This window comes from Arachis ipaensis, chromosome B5 (assembly GCF_059453495.1).
Source record: "Arachis ipaensis isolate K30076 ecotype BB chromosome B5, ASM5945349v1, whole genome shotgun sequence".
Classification (NCBI taxonomy): Eukaryota; Viridiplantae; Streptophyta; class Magnoliopsida; order Fabales; family Fabaceae; genus Arachis; species Arachis ipaensis.
In genome coordinates, this window is record NC_142440.1 from 154,583,611 (window position 1) to 154,599,037 (window position 15,427).

Genomic DNA, 15,427 nt, shown 5'->3' on the forward strand with positions numbered 1-15,427 from the left:
ATTAAATCGACATCTAGAATATTAACTACTTGCCAAGCTAAGAATGAGTTCGTTGAGAGGCAAAAGCACATTTGATATAGTATGATATATATGCTTTTGCATATTAAAAACACTAGATAGTAAAAAGTACCATTTCATATAATTTTTTATTTGCTTTTCCGGTCTACTTATTTTTATCATTTTCGGGTGGATGAGTTAACTTTAGCTTCCACTTGCTAACGAAATTTTCTTCAGATTGAGCATTAATATATCATCATCATATTTTGGTGAAAGTTTATTGAACATTAATTATCTTCACCCACTTGTAAGTTGACTTGGGTAGTTTATTTTAAATTTCTAATCCTTGTGAAAACAACCTCATTAGACGGCAAGCAATCCCATTTGCGGCAGTAATAATGGTAGTGTGGTCACTTGGCACTCAAATACTTAAGTAACAAATAAGAGAAATATAATGTTCTAATCATGATTTTGACACTACATTTTAGATATATTAAAACATTGTGTTAACACTTTTATTATTGTTTATATCTATATTAATAACAGTCAAATATATCATAAAGATTTTTATATATTATTTAATACTAAATATGCTTTTGCATAATAGAAACAAGTAATATAGTAAAAAGCACCAATTTATAATATAAAGGACTTATTTATATTTTGACAGTTTTTGAAAAAATATTTTTTTTTGGGTTATTTTTAAAAAAATAAATAAAAATAATTTTATATTTAAATATTTCATGCAAAATTTATTAACTATATTTAGACTTTAGATATAACAATATAAATTTATTTATTTATTTATTTATTATGTAAAAAAATGTTTTTTTAAATTTTTTTTTTTTAAAATATGTAAATTATAGCTTCTTAATTTTTTTATTTTTTCAATATTTTTATTTCTACTACTAGAATTTATTAAATTCTTTAAAAAATTGAAAAGAATAATTTTTTATTAAAAAAGAATATTTTTTAATCAACTTAATCACATCCAAATAATCACAAACACAAGCATAGTCAAATATAGCTTATAGGATATATATTATTCTTTATATCCATATTAATAACAACCATTTAAAAAGCTTTATGTTTATGATAACAAGGATAAAAATGAACTAAGACAATAAAAGGGGGAAAACTAAAACCAAAACGAAATTTTTGTAAAACTAAAATACAAATGATCTATATTTAATTATTTATACTAATAAAAATATGGACACCAAAAATACTACTAAAAATACTTAAACCTATTTATTTTTGAAAAATTTTGCTGGTAAATAGTAGAATTAAATAGAAAGTACAATATTTTTTAAATAAATTTTGATTTTAAATTGAATTGAATTGGGTCATGAACGTACACTAAATATGTTTTTGCACAATAGAAACACTAAATAGTAAAAAGTACGAATTTATAATATAAAGGGATTATTTATTTTGATGAGCTTCTGAAAAAAAAAATTTTTTTGAGTTATTTTTTTTTACAAGATTTAAAAAAAATAAAAATAATTTTATATTTAAATATCTCATATAATTTTTTTTCATTTATTAATTATGTTTGAGCATAATAACATAAAAATTAATATTTATTTATTTATTTATTATGTAAAAAATATGTAATTGTAGTTTTTTAAGAAATATATTTATTATGTTTTTTAGTATTTTTATTTTTATTACTAAAAATTTATTAAATACATAAAAAAATAATAACTTTTTTATTGAAAAAATTTTTTTTAGTCAACTTAATTAATAGTACCCAAATAAATACAAACACAAGTATAATCAAATATAGCTTATAGGATATATATTATTGTTTATATCCATATTAATAACAATCATTTAAAAGCTTTATGTTTATGATAACAAATTAACAAGGATAAAAATGAACCAAGACAATAAAAGGGGGAAAAACCAAAACAAAATTTTTGTAAAACTAAAATACAAATGATCTATATTTAATTATTTATACTAATACAAATATGGACACCAAAAATACTACTAAAAATACTTAAACCTATTTATTTTTGAAAAATTTTGTTGGTAAATAGTAGAATTAAATAGAAAAGACAATATTTTTTAAAGAAATTTACATAAAAATATGTGAGTTTTTTATAATTTTTTATTATTAATTTTTTGTTCCTTTTTATTGAAAAATACAATAAGATTATTACTAAAAGTAAACCTTACTATATCGTCACCATATATTATAAGATTATAATATCAAACGACCAATATTATATATAAATAGGACATAGCCTATATGTTTGTTTATGTTGTCCAATTTATTAGAATATTTGTTGTTTCTATCTTTGTTTCCAAACAAGACTGTGTCTCTCTGTCTCTATCTATCTGAGTGTTTCTCGTTGAAGGAACAGCTAAGAACCCACATTCCTTTTGATTTTTTGCTTCTTGGATCTCCATTTTTGGGGAGGTTGTGCTTCTGGGAAGCTCTCAAGATCTATGCTTTCTTTTGATTTTGGATTCAATTGAATTGTATGATACTAAAGTTTTGTGCTTTCTCCATCTACTTGTTCTGGTTGCTGAATCAGACCTCACTTTAATGTTCATGGTATGACATTAGCTTGTGATTCTAATATTTATTTTTTTGAAGTGAGAAATTCAAAGGGAATGAAATTATTGCAGGTCTGGAAATTGTTCTAATGGAAAAGTGTTTTTTTTTTTTTATAAAAAAAATAAAATATCAACTCAACCAAGTTCAAACTTTAGCATTGGAGTGAATTATGAGAAAAAAGGGGTTTTGCCTTTTCAATCCAAGCTATATGGATAATAAAAAAAATTGAAGATTTTTGTTGTTTTTCCACCAACTCAGGAGCATTTTTCTCATTTTTTTTTTTCTAAAAGTTTGAGCTTTTAAAATTGAGTTATTGTTCAATTCTGGTTTTCTTTAGATGTTGAGTGTTATCCAGTATTCCTTTGCGTTTCTGCAATGTTTGCTTGTTTTGGGTATCTTTGGAAATCCTTTACTCACAATTTTTGAACTTTCTGTGAATTTTTTAGCCGTTTACTTGTTCAAGTATGCAAGTTAGAAACTTATAGATGAAGCTACTTTACCTTGATGAATTCTTCACTGTGCTTAAGTCTGAACCATTTTCATTTCCTTACCTTCTTCTATTGATGATGTGATATATTGTTAAGAGTAATGGGGTGCACGGGTGTTCCTACCTTTAAGTTTATTACCATGAAATTGAAAGTATGGTGTTGGTGTAATCTTTTGAAGCCTTTTTCTCTTGTTGTCACAGTTCCTAGTTGACATGGACAAACACTTGTCATATCTCATGCTGTTCTTGTGATATTATTACTTTATTTATTTTTCTCTATTTATTTCTTAATTAAGATCTCTCTAAATGTGATTTTTTTTAATGCAGAGAATACCAGAAATTTTGACTTGACCAGTCAACAGCAAGGGCAAAGGACAAGGTTTGTTAGTTACATAAGTCTTTGGTTCTTGTTTTTAATTAAGGATTATGGTCATGAAGATTTTGTAGCTTGTTGGGAAGTGGATATAGTAGTGAGAACCATTAATACTGCTGAAAGCTGTCGAAAAAAGTATAAAATTAATGGCTCCAAATAAAATATTTGTCAAGTTTAAAATATTGTAGAAGAGTTCAGTTACAAGTTGAATGTAAATGCTGCTCGTGAGTGTAACCTACTACCTCTTTTTTTGGTTGTTTTGGCAACTTGTCATTTAATTAGTCAAGTTGATGGTTTTTCTAGTGTTAATCTCTCAGCTTCCTTGAAAGTTTGTTCCCGGAAATGAAGAATCTTTGAATCAAATCAAACATTTTTATCTCTTTGAATCAAACCAATATACTGTGGGACCATTATTCCCAGCACTATATTGTTAAGTTTGCTCTGCTTGATGTCGGAGACAATCGAAACTCACTGTCTTATTGAAACACAGGATTCTTGAGGGGTGGTTTATTTATTGTATATAATACACATAAGCATTTCGAAGGTATAGCAAGGCTCCAGACATGGGGTGCTTGGTGTCGACTCCAAAGGACTCCGGTGGAAACAGAAGGAAACCAGGGAGTATTGGAGAAGTTTCGGTCTATGTCCCCGGTCTACGAATTCCTAAACCTGTTGATTTTGCTCAGTCACTTGGAGATCACTTGTCAAAGAAAATAGTAGAGCGCCTTTCGGCTCTTAGAACACGTATAGTTGTAATGGCTGGCCAAGAAGGCCCTACAATTACAAGAACAAAAAGAAAAAGTGCTACTCAACATGGTCAGTTTCTTAAACAAAGATTAACTTATTTTATTTAATGATAAAAGAAGGTAGATTAAATTTACTGATGCATTGGTATGGCAACGCATGATCATCTGCAGGTGGTTCGACACTGCTTGATCTTCTGCAGGCTCTAGAAGATTATTTGCCGGTTCTTTTGGGGTTAGTCAACGATGGTAAGTCTTATATTTGTTCTTTATTTTGTAATATGTGCTTTTGCCTTTCTGTAAGATAAATATTCTAATATTTGCTTTATGGTGAAGGAAGCCATTTACAATATAAAGTACAATTTGTTTGGGTGAATCAAGAGGATGATGCTGAGGTAACTCCAGCCATTTTTTTTTTTACTTCTTTCCTGGTGTATATTGTATTTCTGGATTTGATTTGAAAATTATTTTCTACACTTAAAAAGTGCTGATCAGTTTGTTCCCACCACTTCCATTCTTTATGGTGTGGCGTGATTGACGCTTTCACAGGAAACAGCCATGTCTAATGGTTGGTATGAAGTGTTGTCAGTTTTACATTTGATGGCAATGCTATTACTATCACAGGCTAATTTTTTACTGCTTCCAAGATCATCCACTGATGGTTATCAGCTTAAGGTATCTGAAGGTAAGTAATTTGGAATTTTAACACAACTCCATTGTACGAAACAGCCAAAATCCATTGTAATAGATTGGTTTAGACCTCAAATTAGACTCTTTGCTCTTGAGATAATTGTTGTATATACTCTAATACTTTATTTATAAGAATGTTCTGTCTTCGCAGTTGCACTGATCTTTAGTATATATTGTGTCAATTGCGAAAGTAAAATAGTTGTTACTTGTAACAGAAAGCAGACGAGCTTCTGTTGATATCTTCTTAAAGGCTGCTGGATATCTGGATTGTGCTGTCAAACATGTTCTTCCCCAGTTGCCGGCCGAACTCAGGTTAGTACATATATATGTCATTTATGCAATAACTGGAATGAAGCATTTTGTTTCCCTGTATATGACCTATAAAGTTTTCTATATTATTTGATGTTCATTACATGTGTTCTGATTATAGGAGGAATTTACCAGTAGACTTAGCAGAAGGAACGCTTCGAGCACTCTCTCTACAGGCATTAGGCCAGGTATCAATTATAATTTCATATGGACCTACTAAATGAGGTGTCTTATCTCTGCTGTGGTGTATTTATGATCCACTCTTAGCTTTGAAACATTCAACTGAAAATCCTCCCTGCTTTGGTATAATTGTTTATTTCTTCCCTTGTTTAGGGAGTGGATATCCAACTTGGAATGGCAATTGATAGTACCAAGGCCACTCTAGCTGTGAAGCGTAGACTTGCGTGCGAAATGGTGAAATGTTGGCAGCAGGTATGATAATGAAGAATTAGTCCTTTACTCAGTCTGTACCCTATTGATTATGCTTTTGTTTGCATTAGTTTGTTAACATGCGCCGGTTCGCTAAGCTTTGGTTATTTTTATATTTCACTCTTTGTTTTCAGGCTCAAGATAACATTATGAACCTTCCATTGGCAAATGATTGGGGCGAAAAGCATATTCTCTTTGTGAAATGGAAATATGTAGAAGCAAAGGTAGGGGATTCTTTGCATCTTGATATTTGTTTATTTATAAATCATGAGTTGCTGTAATAGTAATGATTAGAAATCTCTATCAAGTTAACATAAGTGATTACCTTGTTGAAATGGTTTACCAGGCTGCAGCATATTATTATCACGGTTTGATTCTTGATGAGGGAAATACAGAGAAATCTCATGGGATGGCGGTAGCTGCTTTGCAAGCTGCAGATGAATATTTCAAGGAAAGTAAGAAGCTGAATGAGGCATTCAATGCAGCACCTCCATTGTCAAGGTCACCATCATCTTCCCTTTCTCACAATGTTTTGCTGTTATTTATCTGAAAATCCATGCATTTGTGAATCCTTTTGATGTTGACTTTATCTGAAACCTCAGTGTTTGGTTTCACTTCTTAGATTTAAATGATTTCGCCACCTCGTTATAGAACTTGGCATGATGAATTTTTTAGATTTTTTGTCTCATCTTCCATTGCCTGTTGAAAATTTCAATGAAGATACTTTTGTGTAATATGTGTACACAAGAAGCTTGCAATCTTGAAGGCTCGAAGCTATGTCGTTTGGTATACTTGTTTGTTGCCCATCTAACTCAAGTTCATGGTGCAGAAATCCACCACTTTGGGGGACCATGAAATATCTGTCTGAGAAAATCCCCAAGGATACTTCGAGCAAGGTGCGAATCAACCGTGATCTGTACTCTCATGAAAGGTAAATTTGCATGGTGCATGAGTAACTTTCCGGAATCATGTAGTTATGTATTATTCTTGGTTACTGTAAAGTACTACAATGACTAATAAAATCACATCTTGTCATTGTTTGTCATTACAGGATCATGGAGACAGCACCAACATTGCCAGATTTCGCATTGGCCTTGAAACCAGATGAATATCAACTTCCTGCACTTGACCCCTCTTGGAAAACTGAGAACATAAAAATTGGAACAAACTGATGCTAACCATTTCAAGGGTGTCATAAACATCAAAACAAAACCTTGAAAGAAGCCAATCAAGTTCAAGCTCAGAAACTGAAAAGGGTGTTGTTTTCTTCAGTTCTTGTTAATACAAAAAGGAAAATGGTTTTTAATTGAACCTTGTTTTGGTTTACCCTTTTGGGCCTTTTTTTTTTCCTCCCTTTATAAATTGATTTCCTCCATCTACACCATCAGAAGAGATCCATGCAAGTAGAGCTTCCAATGGAGTTCAATGTAAAATTGCCCCACTGCTTGTGAAGAAAGAATAGCTTCCCAATACCAAAATAATAAGATTGTTATTTCCATTTCATAGTAAAGCAAGTCGCATCATTTTCCATACGTGTGTAAAATCGACATGTGCATCTGGATATAAAATGATAAATTTCTTGACAAGAGTTCTTATATTCCCTTTTTTCTCTATACCGTACTCTTTTTTAGGCTCTCCTTTCTTTTCTTGCAAAATGCCATTGAATGATTGGTAACACCCTAAAATTAGTTAATAACTTGAACTTTTAAAGCTCTAAGGTTAGGAACTTCTCTTGGTAGGAAAAGAGACGATAAAGTTCAGAAACTAAGTGATTTTAAAAGAGGAGATAGAAAATAAATAATGAAACTTATATTATTCAATTGTATTTACATTCTTTTTTATTTATTACATGTATCTTAAGTGCATATGTTAAAGTTATCAATTGAGTTTTTTTTTTTTTTTTATAGAAAACATATAAAATTTAAAATTTTTTATGTATTTATTAAAGTTTAAATATATATTATTTAAACTCTTTTAGTTTTATTAACAAAAATATTGCCCTGGAATGTATCATATTCATAAAGAAGGCTTTTTACTCAATCATACGTTAAAAAGCTCTGGTCAACAGTAGTCTTAAATTTTTCTCCTAAGTTTGACCATTCAGATGAGATTTTTTCTCTAATTATCTTTGCTAACCCCTGTTCATGCTGAAGTTGTGGCATTTTTTCCTTCAACCTGTCTATTTGAGATTTAAGTGTCTTTCCTTCTTCAAATATCTCTCTCTTTCTCTGAACAGCCACATCCTTTTCTGATTCACAAGTAGCCAAATAAGCCTTAATGGCATTGATTTGGTCCTTGAGCTCATTTTCCAATCCCACAACTTCCCAAAATTGGTTCTTGTTATCTTCCATACCTGCTTCTAATTCATAAGCTCTCTGCAATTCAGAATTTGTGAACTCAATTTTCATGCATGCTTCAGTGTAGTCCCTGCTCCAGTGATTGAACAACCATGAAGCTTCAGATATCAATGTTTTCATTCCTTCCGAGATTCCATCATCTGTGGTCAAATTAGAGAGGTAATCTAAGTTGGCCTTCATGACTTTGCCTTGTTCAGGACGCAACAAGATTGAAGCACCTTGGGAGATGAAATCTTGTACTGTCATCAATGCTTTCTTGGTCTCTTCATTTGTAGCAGTGTTATTCGCATGTTTATCACCCCAAAAACTTGAAAGAACACGTGCTTTGGCTTCAAGAGAAACATAAAATGCTTCCATTTCTATGTTTTCTTGAACTGGATGGTCTTGATTTCTACTTAGGGGATCATCAAACTCATTGAATTCAGTTTCTGTGTATATTTCTGGTCCACTAAGTTCACTACTTGATGAAGAAGTAGGACTTGGGGCCTGAATAGATGGGGGCTCTAAAATATCTGGTGTTTGGCATGATTCTCCTGGAGCCATTGGTAGCTGATGATCTTGGGATGCTATGTAAAAAATGCAGAAAAAAAGGTGTGTGATTAAAGATTTGGTTTTACTAAGGATACTGATTAAGATTTTTAAAGCAGAGTTTTTATATGATCGGAAAACAATGAGAAAGAAAAACCTTGAACAATGGTGGTGCTATTTATCTGGTTTGCTACAGATGCGTCCAGGTCAAAATTCAAATTCTGGTTGGCTGTTGTTGTGCTTGTGCCTCGTCCCTCCGATGGAGCCAAATTTTGTTTCTGCTGCATTAACTGTATCTTAGCTCTGTGTGAGTCTCGACGCGCAATTCTAGAATTTGGCTTCATAAACTGTTTTGGAGAATGTCCGGTGTCCATCCATCTTCTATGATCCTTTTTTGGATCAGTGAATCGAATATCCTCCATACTACTTCGTTGAAATACATGGAGTCCAATTTGGACTGTAATATCAGCCCTGGTTAGCAATGACATCTGATCTTTTTGTAATTTGGGATTGCTGAAAAACACCACATGGTTCCATCCATTTTTTGAAAGCACATCATCCACCTCAACTTTGAATTTTGTTAGTAGTTTACCCAGAACTAGAATTGATAAATGATCAGTATCTAGACTGAATTCGGAGAACTCGTGCACTTCATGGTTGTTGATGATCAATTTCGGGCGAAATGATTTACAAGTATGTTCATTAATGACACACACAGATATGGCGGGGAACTTGTTACGAAACCAGAAAGAAATTGATGATCCATGACAAGAGTGGTTGAACCATTCTAGAATCCCAAGCATTGGTAACCAAAACTCCCTGCTTCCTCCCTTGTGCAAATCCTGTTGGCCACAATGATTAATACTAAGCAATTCTTAAATGATAGAAGTCCATTTTAAAATATCTGTTGCTTGAGAATTTTGGTACATTGAAAACTTAATGTATTTGGATACAATTTATAGTTAATTAGTTAGATACATTTTAAAACGAAAAGAATAAAAAGGAGTGCATACACAAGAATGATAATTTATAATAAGAGTGAAATGATGAGATTTGGATAGTTGAATTTTATGTGAATGGTCAAAATTAAAACACAACATCATGACTTTTGAAAGAGCCATATAGACACCATTTGACGACTTAATTCTAAAGGTTCTAGTATAGTTTATACAACTGAGTTTTATGCCTCTTATTTTAGTCAGTGACTATTGACATGAAGACGGTTAGAGTAGTCTTTATACAAGGATGATAGTTGAGACGAAACGCGTGTTATTTAAGACAGTTTAGTCATATATATGTCAAACTATCTAACCACTGTCAACTAGTATCTTTGCATGAAAACTATTCTTATCATCTTCATGTGAGTATTGACTATTATTTATAAACCATTGCTTTCATGTAATACACTTCTTATGATAATATATGTAGAGAGCACACTCAATATTATAATCAAGAATTGAAGTATATATACTAACCTGATTTTGCAACGACGAAGTCAAGGATGTACATTTTGGTGCATGCAAAACTTCTATGCTTGGTGGAATCCCTCTAATTTTCCGAAGATCCATGCAAGCATTCAGAAAGATTTCCTTCAAAAAGTGACATTCTTTGGTGCTTGTAGTTGTAGGAATAAGTGTGAGGTCCAGGACTTTCAAGGATCCACAATGTTTTGCAGAGAATATTTCTATGTTTGGTGGAATCCCTTGTATCTCTCTAAGTTTCTCACAATGATCCAAAATAAGTTCCTTTAAAATGGAACATCCCTTGATGCATGCAGGTAGAATTGTGAAAGTATTCCATGATAAGTTTAACTTATTCACATTGGTAAACAAAGGGATACCAATTTGAAGGAACTCATCTGATATATTGCAGTGAATGAACTCAAAGTTGTGCTGAATTGACAGTATTGCTGAACTCACTTGTTCTTCCCCTTCCCCTTCCCCTTCATCTTGTGTATATAATAGCAACCCATCACATTTGTAAATGCTAATTTTCTGAAGTTCTGTTAGCTCTAACATGCTACTAGGTAACTTAACAATTCCAGAAAACCGCATTTCTAGTGTTTGAAGCTTAGTAAGAAATCGAATTGAGAATGGAAATGCTTTTATGTGAGTATGGCACAACTCAAGCTTTATTAAATTTTCCATCTTTCCCTTTATATCCGGAAAATTCTCAAGATTTGAGCACCATGAAAAATCAAGATATTCAAGAGATGGTAACAAAAGTGCAGGAAAACTCCGAAGCGCCGAGCAGTGGCAAGCATCCAACTTTCTAAGTTTACCCAACAATCCAACAGAAGGGTGAACTTCAGTTACATTCACGCATAAGCGAAACGACAATTTTTCTAAATTTGGGGCCACAGATACATCAGGTATCTGTTTTATGAACTTACAGTTATTAAAATCTAAATCTCTCAAATTCATGAACCTCTGCATGAAAAAAATAAAAAATAAAAGAAAATAAGATTCAGACGAATAATCTTAAAATGAGTTATATGGTTAACTGTCATGATTAGATAAAAGAATTTATGATACTTGCCTCTTGCATCTGGAGCATGTTGACTGAGGATACACAACTATAAGGTAACTGGAATAAGACAAGTTCTTTTGGACAAAAATGAGATGGCAAAAATTCTGAAGGATATTTTGCCCATTTCAACACCTTTAAACTATTTGGAAGATGTTTGGGACCTTCCAAAAAGCCACCTTCATTGATGATAAGTGTTCTGAGATTATCCATCTTCTTGAAAGCATTGCCGTCCCAGTTAACTTTTTCATCAAGTTTGGGGAGTGTAAGCTTTATGATTCCAATTTTATTACTTCCCTACAAACACAAGAAGCATTAGTTTCTCAAAAATGCATGCTTATATCTCACAAACATGAATATTCAAACAACATATAGAACAAAATACCACTCTCAAGTCAGGAAAAGAGACTGGAAATAAAGAAAACAATGACTCAGTGGTAAACATGAAACAGTCAAAGAAAACAACTAGAAAAATGAAAAATCAAATCATAAATATCAATCAATCGTACCTCATTTTGTTCTAAAACATGCTTAATATCCTCGAAAAACCACATCCTACTACGTTTTCCAAGTTCTTCTGATTCTTGTCGGACAATTTCTCTGCCCATGTCTTGTATCAAATCATGTATCGTCACTTTATCATCATCAATCTTTATTAGAGATTTATCAACCAACACTCGGATTCCATTTTTGGGGCAAAAACCATGATGAGCACGAAGTATTTCTTCAACATATTGTAATCTATCTCCATTAAAGAAACAAGCAATGTCAAGAAACAGGTTCTTCTCATCATCCTCCAAATCATCAAAGCTTACTTTAAGTATTTTTTGGATCTCTTTGATGGGAATTCTTTCATATTGTTCTAAAGCTGATTGCCATTCTTCTAGACTTCTACCAAACAAGTTAGAACCAATTACTTCTAAAGCCAATGGAAGGCCAGAAGCATAAGTGACTGTAGAGTTCAAAATGTCTGCATAACTTGGATCCACTTCATCATTTTTAAAAGCATTGAATCTAAGCAGATTAAGAGCTTCTTTTTCATTTAACTCCTCCACTTGATATGTTCTTTCAACCCCATAACTTGCTAATAAACCTTTGTTTCTAGTTGTAATAATGATTCTACTGCCAGAACTAAACCACCTAGGATTTCCAACAATGGCTTCTAATTGCTTCATGTTGTCAACATCATCAACAACTAATAGAACTTTCTTTCTGTTGAACCTACGCTCTATCATTGAGACTCCTTCACTGACATCTCCTAACTTAATATCCTCTCCAAGTAATTTAGAAAGCATTATCTCTTGTAGATGTTCTAAGCCGTGTGTCATTGATTTTTCTCGCACCATACCAAGGAAACATACACCTTCGAATGATTCAGCAATGGAATTATAAACTGCACGAGCAAGAGTTGTTTTACCTATACCACCAATTCCATAAATTCCTAACATGTGAACATCAACAGATCCAACATCCAAATGAGAGTTTACTTTTAGAACTTGAGACTCCAGTCCAACAGGGTGATATGCAACATGTAAATATCCACGGCAAATACATTTAGAGACCGTATTAACAATCTTCTCAATAAGCTTACATTCAGTATCGTCACCCCTGCACAATGACCAAAACTTAAAATAGTTCTTTCTTTTTCTTCGTTGAGAGTAAACTACTAATTTTAACTATGAAAAATTTTGGGCATAACTTTAACGATGAAATATATAAATGAACTCAATACTCTAAGTTTAGATTTGTTCGACCAAAATACCCAAATTTTCAGAAATGATAGTTTTCAAAACTAGCACTGAGATTTGGACATATCATGAACATGCAACGGCGTATATAATTATTCAAGGTTAAAAAAGCAAATTTCTATTATAGTTTGGATCTTAGGGTTTTAACATGAAAGAATCAAACAATTTTCAAAAATGAATAAAGTACCCAATTTTGAAGTGCTTTCCACTCAAATTGGCCGCTTGCTTTAGAGCCATCTTCCATTTCTCCAACTTCTCCATGTCTACTTCCTTTAAGATTCCATTATTGTCACTTTTGAACCTTTCCTCATGCTTAACCAATGCTTCTCCATAGCTTCCTCTCAGATGTCTCACATGAGAAGGATCTACGTCATAAAAAACCGGTAAAACCATCTGGACCTCAGCCTTAGCGCACTCCATGATCTTGACAAGTTCATTTAAGCAAAAAGATGAAGTTGCATAGTTGTCAGAGAACAGCAAGATAGCAATTCTCGACTCCTCGATCGCCCTGATGAGCGACCCGGGTATATCTTGGCCACTCTCGAGTTTCTCCTCGTCAAGGAATATATGGAAACCCTTGGAACGAAGAGCCTCGTAGAGATGGCCAATAAAGTTTTGGCGAATATCTTGGCCCCTAAAACTGAGGAACACATCGAAAGCCCATCCAGCCATGATTATACTTCGTTATTGCACTTCAAATAATGAATACTAATATACACTGAAGAATAGAAGTTCACTGTATCTTATAGAAACTACTGGTACAATATTGTGTGATATTTTCCATGAAGGGTTCAATAGTTTTAACGTTGACTTTGTTCTTGCTATTCAGAAGGGCGATGGATTCCATGTCCAACCTGGAGGACCTCCAAAGTTTCTTGTCCGGAGCTCAATTCTTCGGAAATTCTTGCGGATAATTTCCATTTATAGTTCCTTAATCCGTCGCAATACTGAGCTCTATTTAAAGGTTTGCCGCTGGCCAATAGGTTGCTGCATGCACAAGGCGGGATTCGAACTCCCGAGCGAACTAGTGAGCTAACCACTAGATGAACCCAACTTGGTTTATAGTTCCTTCTTTAATTTAGTGGATAATCTGACCATATACACAAAATCTAACTTAAATTGATCCGGTGGTAAGAACACTTTGAAAAAAAAAAAAAAAACCTACTCCTATTATTGTTAATATTTTTATGCAAAAAAAATTCAAAAATATAAATAAGAAAATATATTATGTATAAATAAAAAATCAGTTACTAAAAATATAAAAGTATACATTAAAAATAAATTAAAAAATATATATATACAAATATTTAATGACTGATGTTTAATATATTCATAATATTTTTAAAATAAGAATACTCTTTTGCGTTAGAAAATACAATTATTTCAAATTATTTAATAAAACACTTTCTAATAAAATTATTTAGTTTAATTTTAAAAATATATAAGTAAATGATGTATTATTTATAACTATTCTTATATCATAAGTTTTATCTTACCTACATAAAAATCCACATGAATGAAGTATAAAATGAATTTGTCACGGCCCAAAATTTAAAAGGAGTCGTGACTCGCGCTCATGAAAATATTCCCTTAGCAAACCCAACAGATTCGAATATAAGATAAATAAAAATGTTACAAATATTTTTGATAAATTTACAGTTTCTATAATGAATAATTATATATTTTTAACAAAAATAAAATAAATAAATATAGAGGGATCCTGCCTGTGACATATGGAGTAGATGACGTTTAAAAACTCAACCAAGAACAAATACCCATTGCAGATTATTACCCTTGAATAGAAATACTCACATAATCAAATATTTATTCCTGAAAAATATTTTTAGAAAAACAGAGTGAATTTTGTAACTCAGTGACTAGACAGTACATCTATAATTCACATGAGACCATATAAAAATTATTAATAAAATAATTTTAATTAGAAAATAATAACCTATATAAATAAGTGAATCAATAAGGGAGTTCTCATACAGAAATCAAATCAAATAGTCTACACTTAGGCGGCTCCACCTCTAAGGGTAGCCCTTTCCTCTCGTGTGTCCGTACGGAATAACAGATCCAACGTGTGGCCTACATGTTAGGCTAGCAACGCCCCTGCTAGCTGAAGTCTGAGCCAGATGCATCTAGGTTAACGTCATAACCGCCGTTAACTACGATTTTCTAATATGAGCCTCCCAAACCAATTCAAAACATATAATTTCAAATATAACAAATTCTTCAGTCTTCAAACATATAATGTATCAAATCAAATCAAATAATACTTTTTCATCCAAATCCTTTTTAATCATATTTTCTCAGTCCTAAGGCATTTCAAACATATTTCACAATTTCAAAATAAATAAATACCAACAAATACTTCAATGCTTCAAAAATACATATTCGAATAAAATCAAATGTTTTAAAATAATATAAAACTTCTTCAAACATACATATAATAAAAACATATAGTCTCATGTGTATATTAAAATGAGCTTAACAAGGATAAATATTTAGTTCTAATAAATTGATTATTAAAACCAATTTAAAATCCCTTGATAGTAATCGTTGTAAGTATAACTAAGTTCAAAGCACCGTATATCAAAATAATTATAGATGTAAAGCCAAACAATTATAATTATACATATAAAGCCTACTCACAATATGGTCCTAA

The 15,427-nt window shown here is 31.8% G+C and overlaps 2 protein-coding genes across 3 annotated transcripts; one reads left to right on the forward strand and one right to left on the reverse strand.

Moving 5' to 3' along the window:
* The first annotated feature begins 2,262 nt into the window (after positions 1–2,262).
* On the forward strand, positions 2,263–7,183 carry LOC107644638 (uncharacterized). 2 transcript variants are annotated; one of them, XM_016348537.3, is made up of 13 exons: positions 2,263–2,563; positions 3,381–3,432; positions 3,917–4,242; positions 4,344–4,418; positions 4,506–4,564; positions 4,719–4,854; positions 5,075–5,171; positions 5,290–5,356; positions 5,502–5,600; positions 5,732–5,821; positions 5,944–6,098; positions 6,427–6,528; positions 6,649–7,183. In XM_016348537.3, the coding sequence occupies exons 3-13, from the start codon at positions 3,990–3,992 to the stop codon at positions 6,767–6,769; spliced, it is 1,254 nt and encodes a 417-aa protein (XP_016204023.1). In that variant the 5' UTR covers positions 2,263–2,563; positions 3,381–3,432; positions 3,917–3,989; the 3' UTR covers positions 6,770–7,183. The 2 variants fall into 2 exon arrangements, with proteins under 2 accessions (XP_016204023.1, XP_016204024.1); XM_016348538.3 differs by having other exon boundaries at positions 4,794–4,854.
* A 370-nt stretch (positions 7,184–7,553) lies between these two features.
* On the reverse strand, positions 7,554–13,688 carry LOC107644637 (TMV resistance protein N). The gene is made up of 6 exons (XM_016348536.3): positions 12,944–13,688; positions 11,518–12,616; positions 11,021–11,305; positions 9,958–10,911; positions 8,640–9,324; positions 7,554–8,520 (listed from the first exon to the last, which is right to left on the reverse strand). The coding sequence occupies exons 1-6, from the start codon at positions 13,426–13,428 to the stop codon at positions 7,634–7,636; spliced, it is 4,395 nt and encodes a 1,464-aa protein (XP_016204022.2). The 5' UTR covers positions 13,429–13,688; the 3' UTR covers positions 7,554–7,633.
* Between the last annotated feature and the right edge of the window lie 1,739 nt (positions 13,689–15,427).

Bases quoted from the DNA above. Each gene is read 5' to 3' on its own strand.
- LOC107644638 (XM_016348537.3), top strand. From the start codon at position 3,990: ATGGGGTGCTTGGTGTCGACTCCAAAGGACTCCGGTGGAAACAGAAGG. The intron at 4,419-4,505 runs GTAAGTCTTATA...TTTATGGTGAAG, and splicing joins TTTGGGGTTAGTCAACGATG to GAAGCCATTTACAATATAAA. The intron at 5,822-5,943 runs GTAGGGGATTCT...ATGGTTTACCAG, and splicing joins GGAAATATGTAGAAGCAAAG to GCTGCAGCATATTATTATCA.
- LOC107644637 (XM_016348536.3), bottom strand. From the start codon at position 13,428: ATGGCTGGATGGGCTTTCGATGTGTTCCTCAGTTTTAGGGGCCAAGAT. The intron at 12,617-12,943 runs GTACTTTATTCA...GTCATTGTGCAG, and splicing joins GGAAAGCACTTCAAAATTGG to GGGTGACGATACTGAATGTA. The intron at 9,325-9,957 runs GTTAGTATATAT...TGTGGCCAACAG, and splicing joins CTTCGTCGTTGCAAAATCAG to GATTTGCACAAGGGAGGAAG.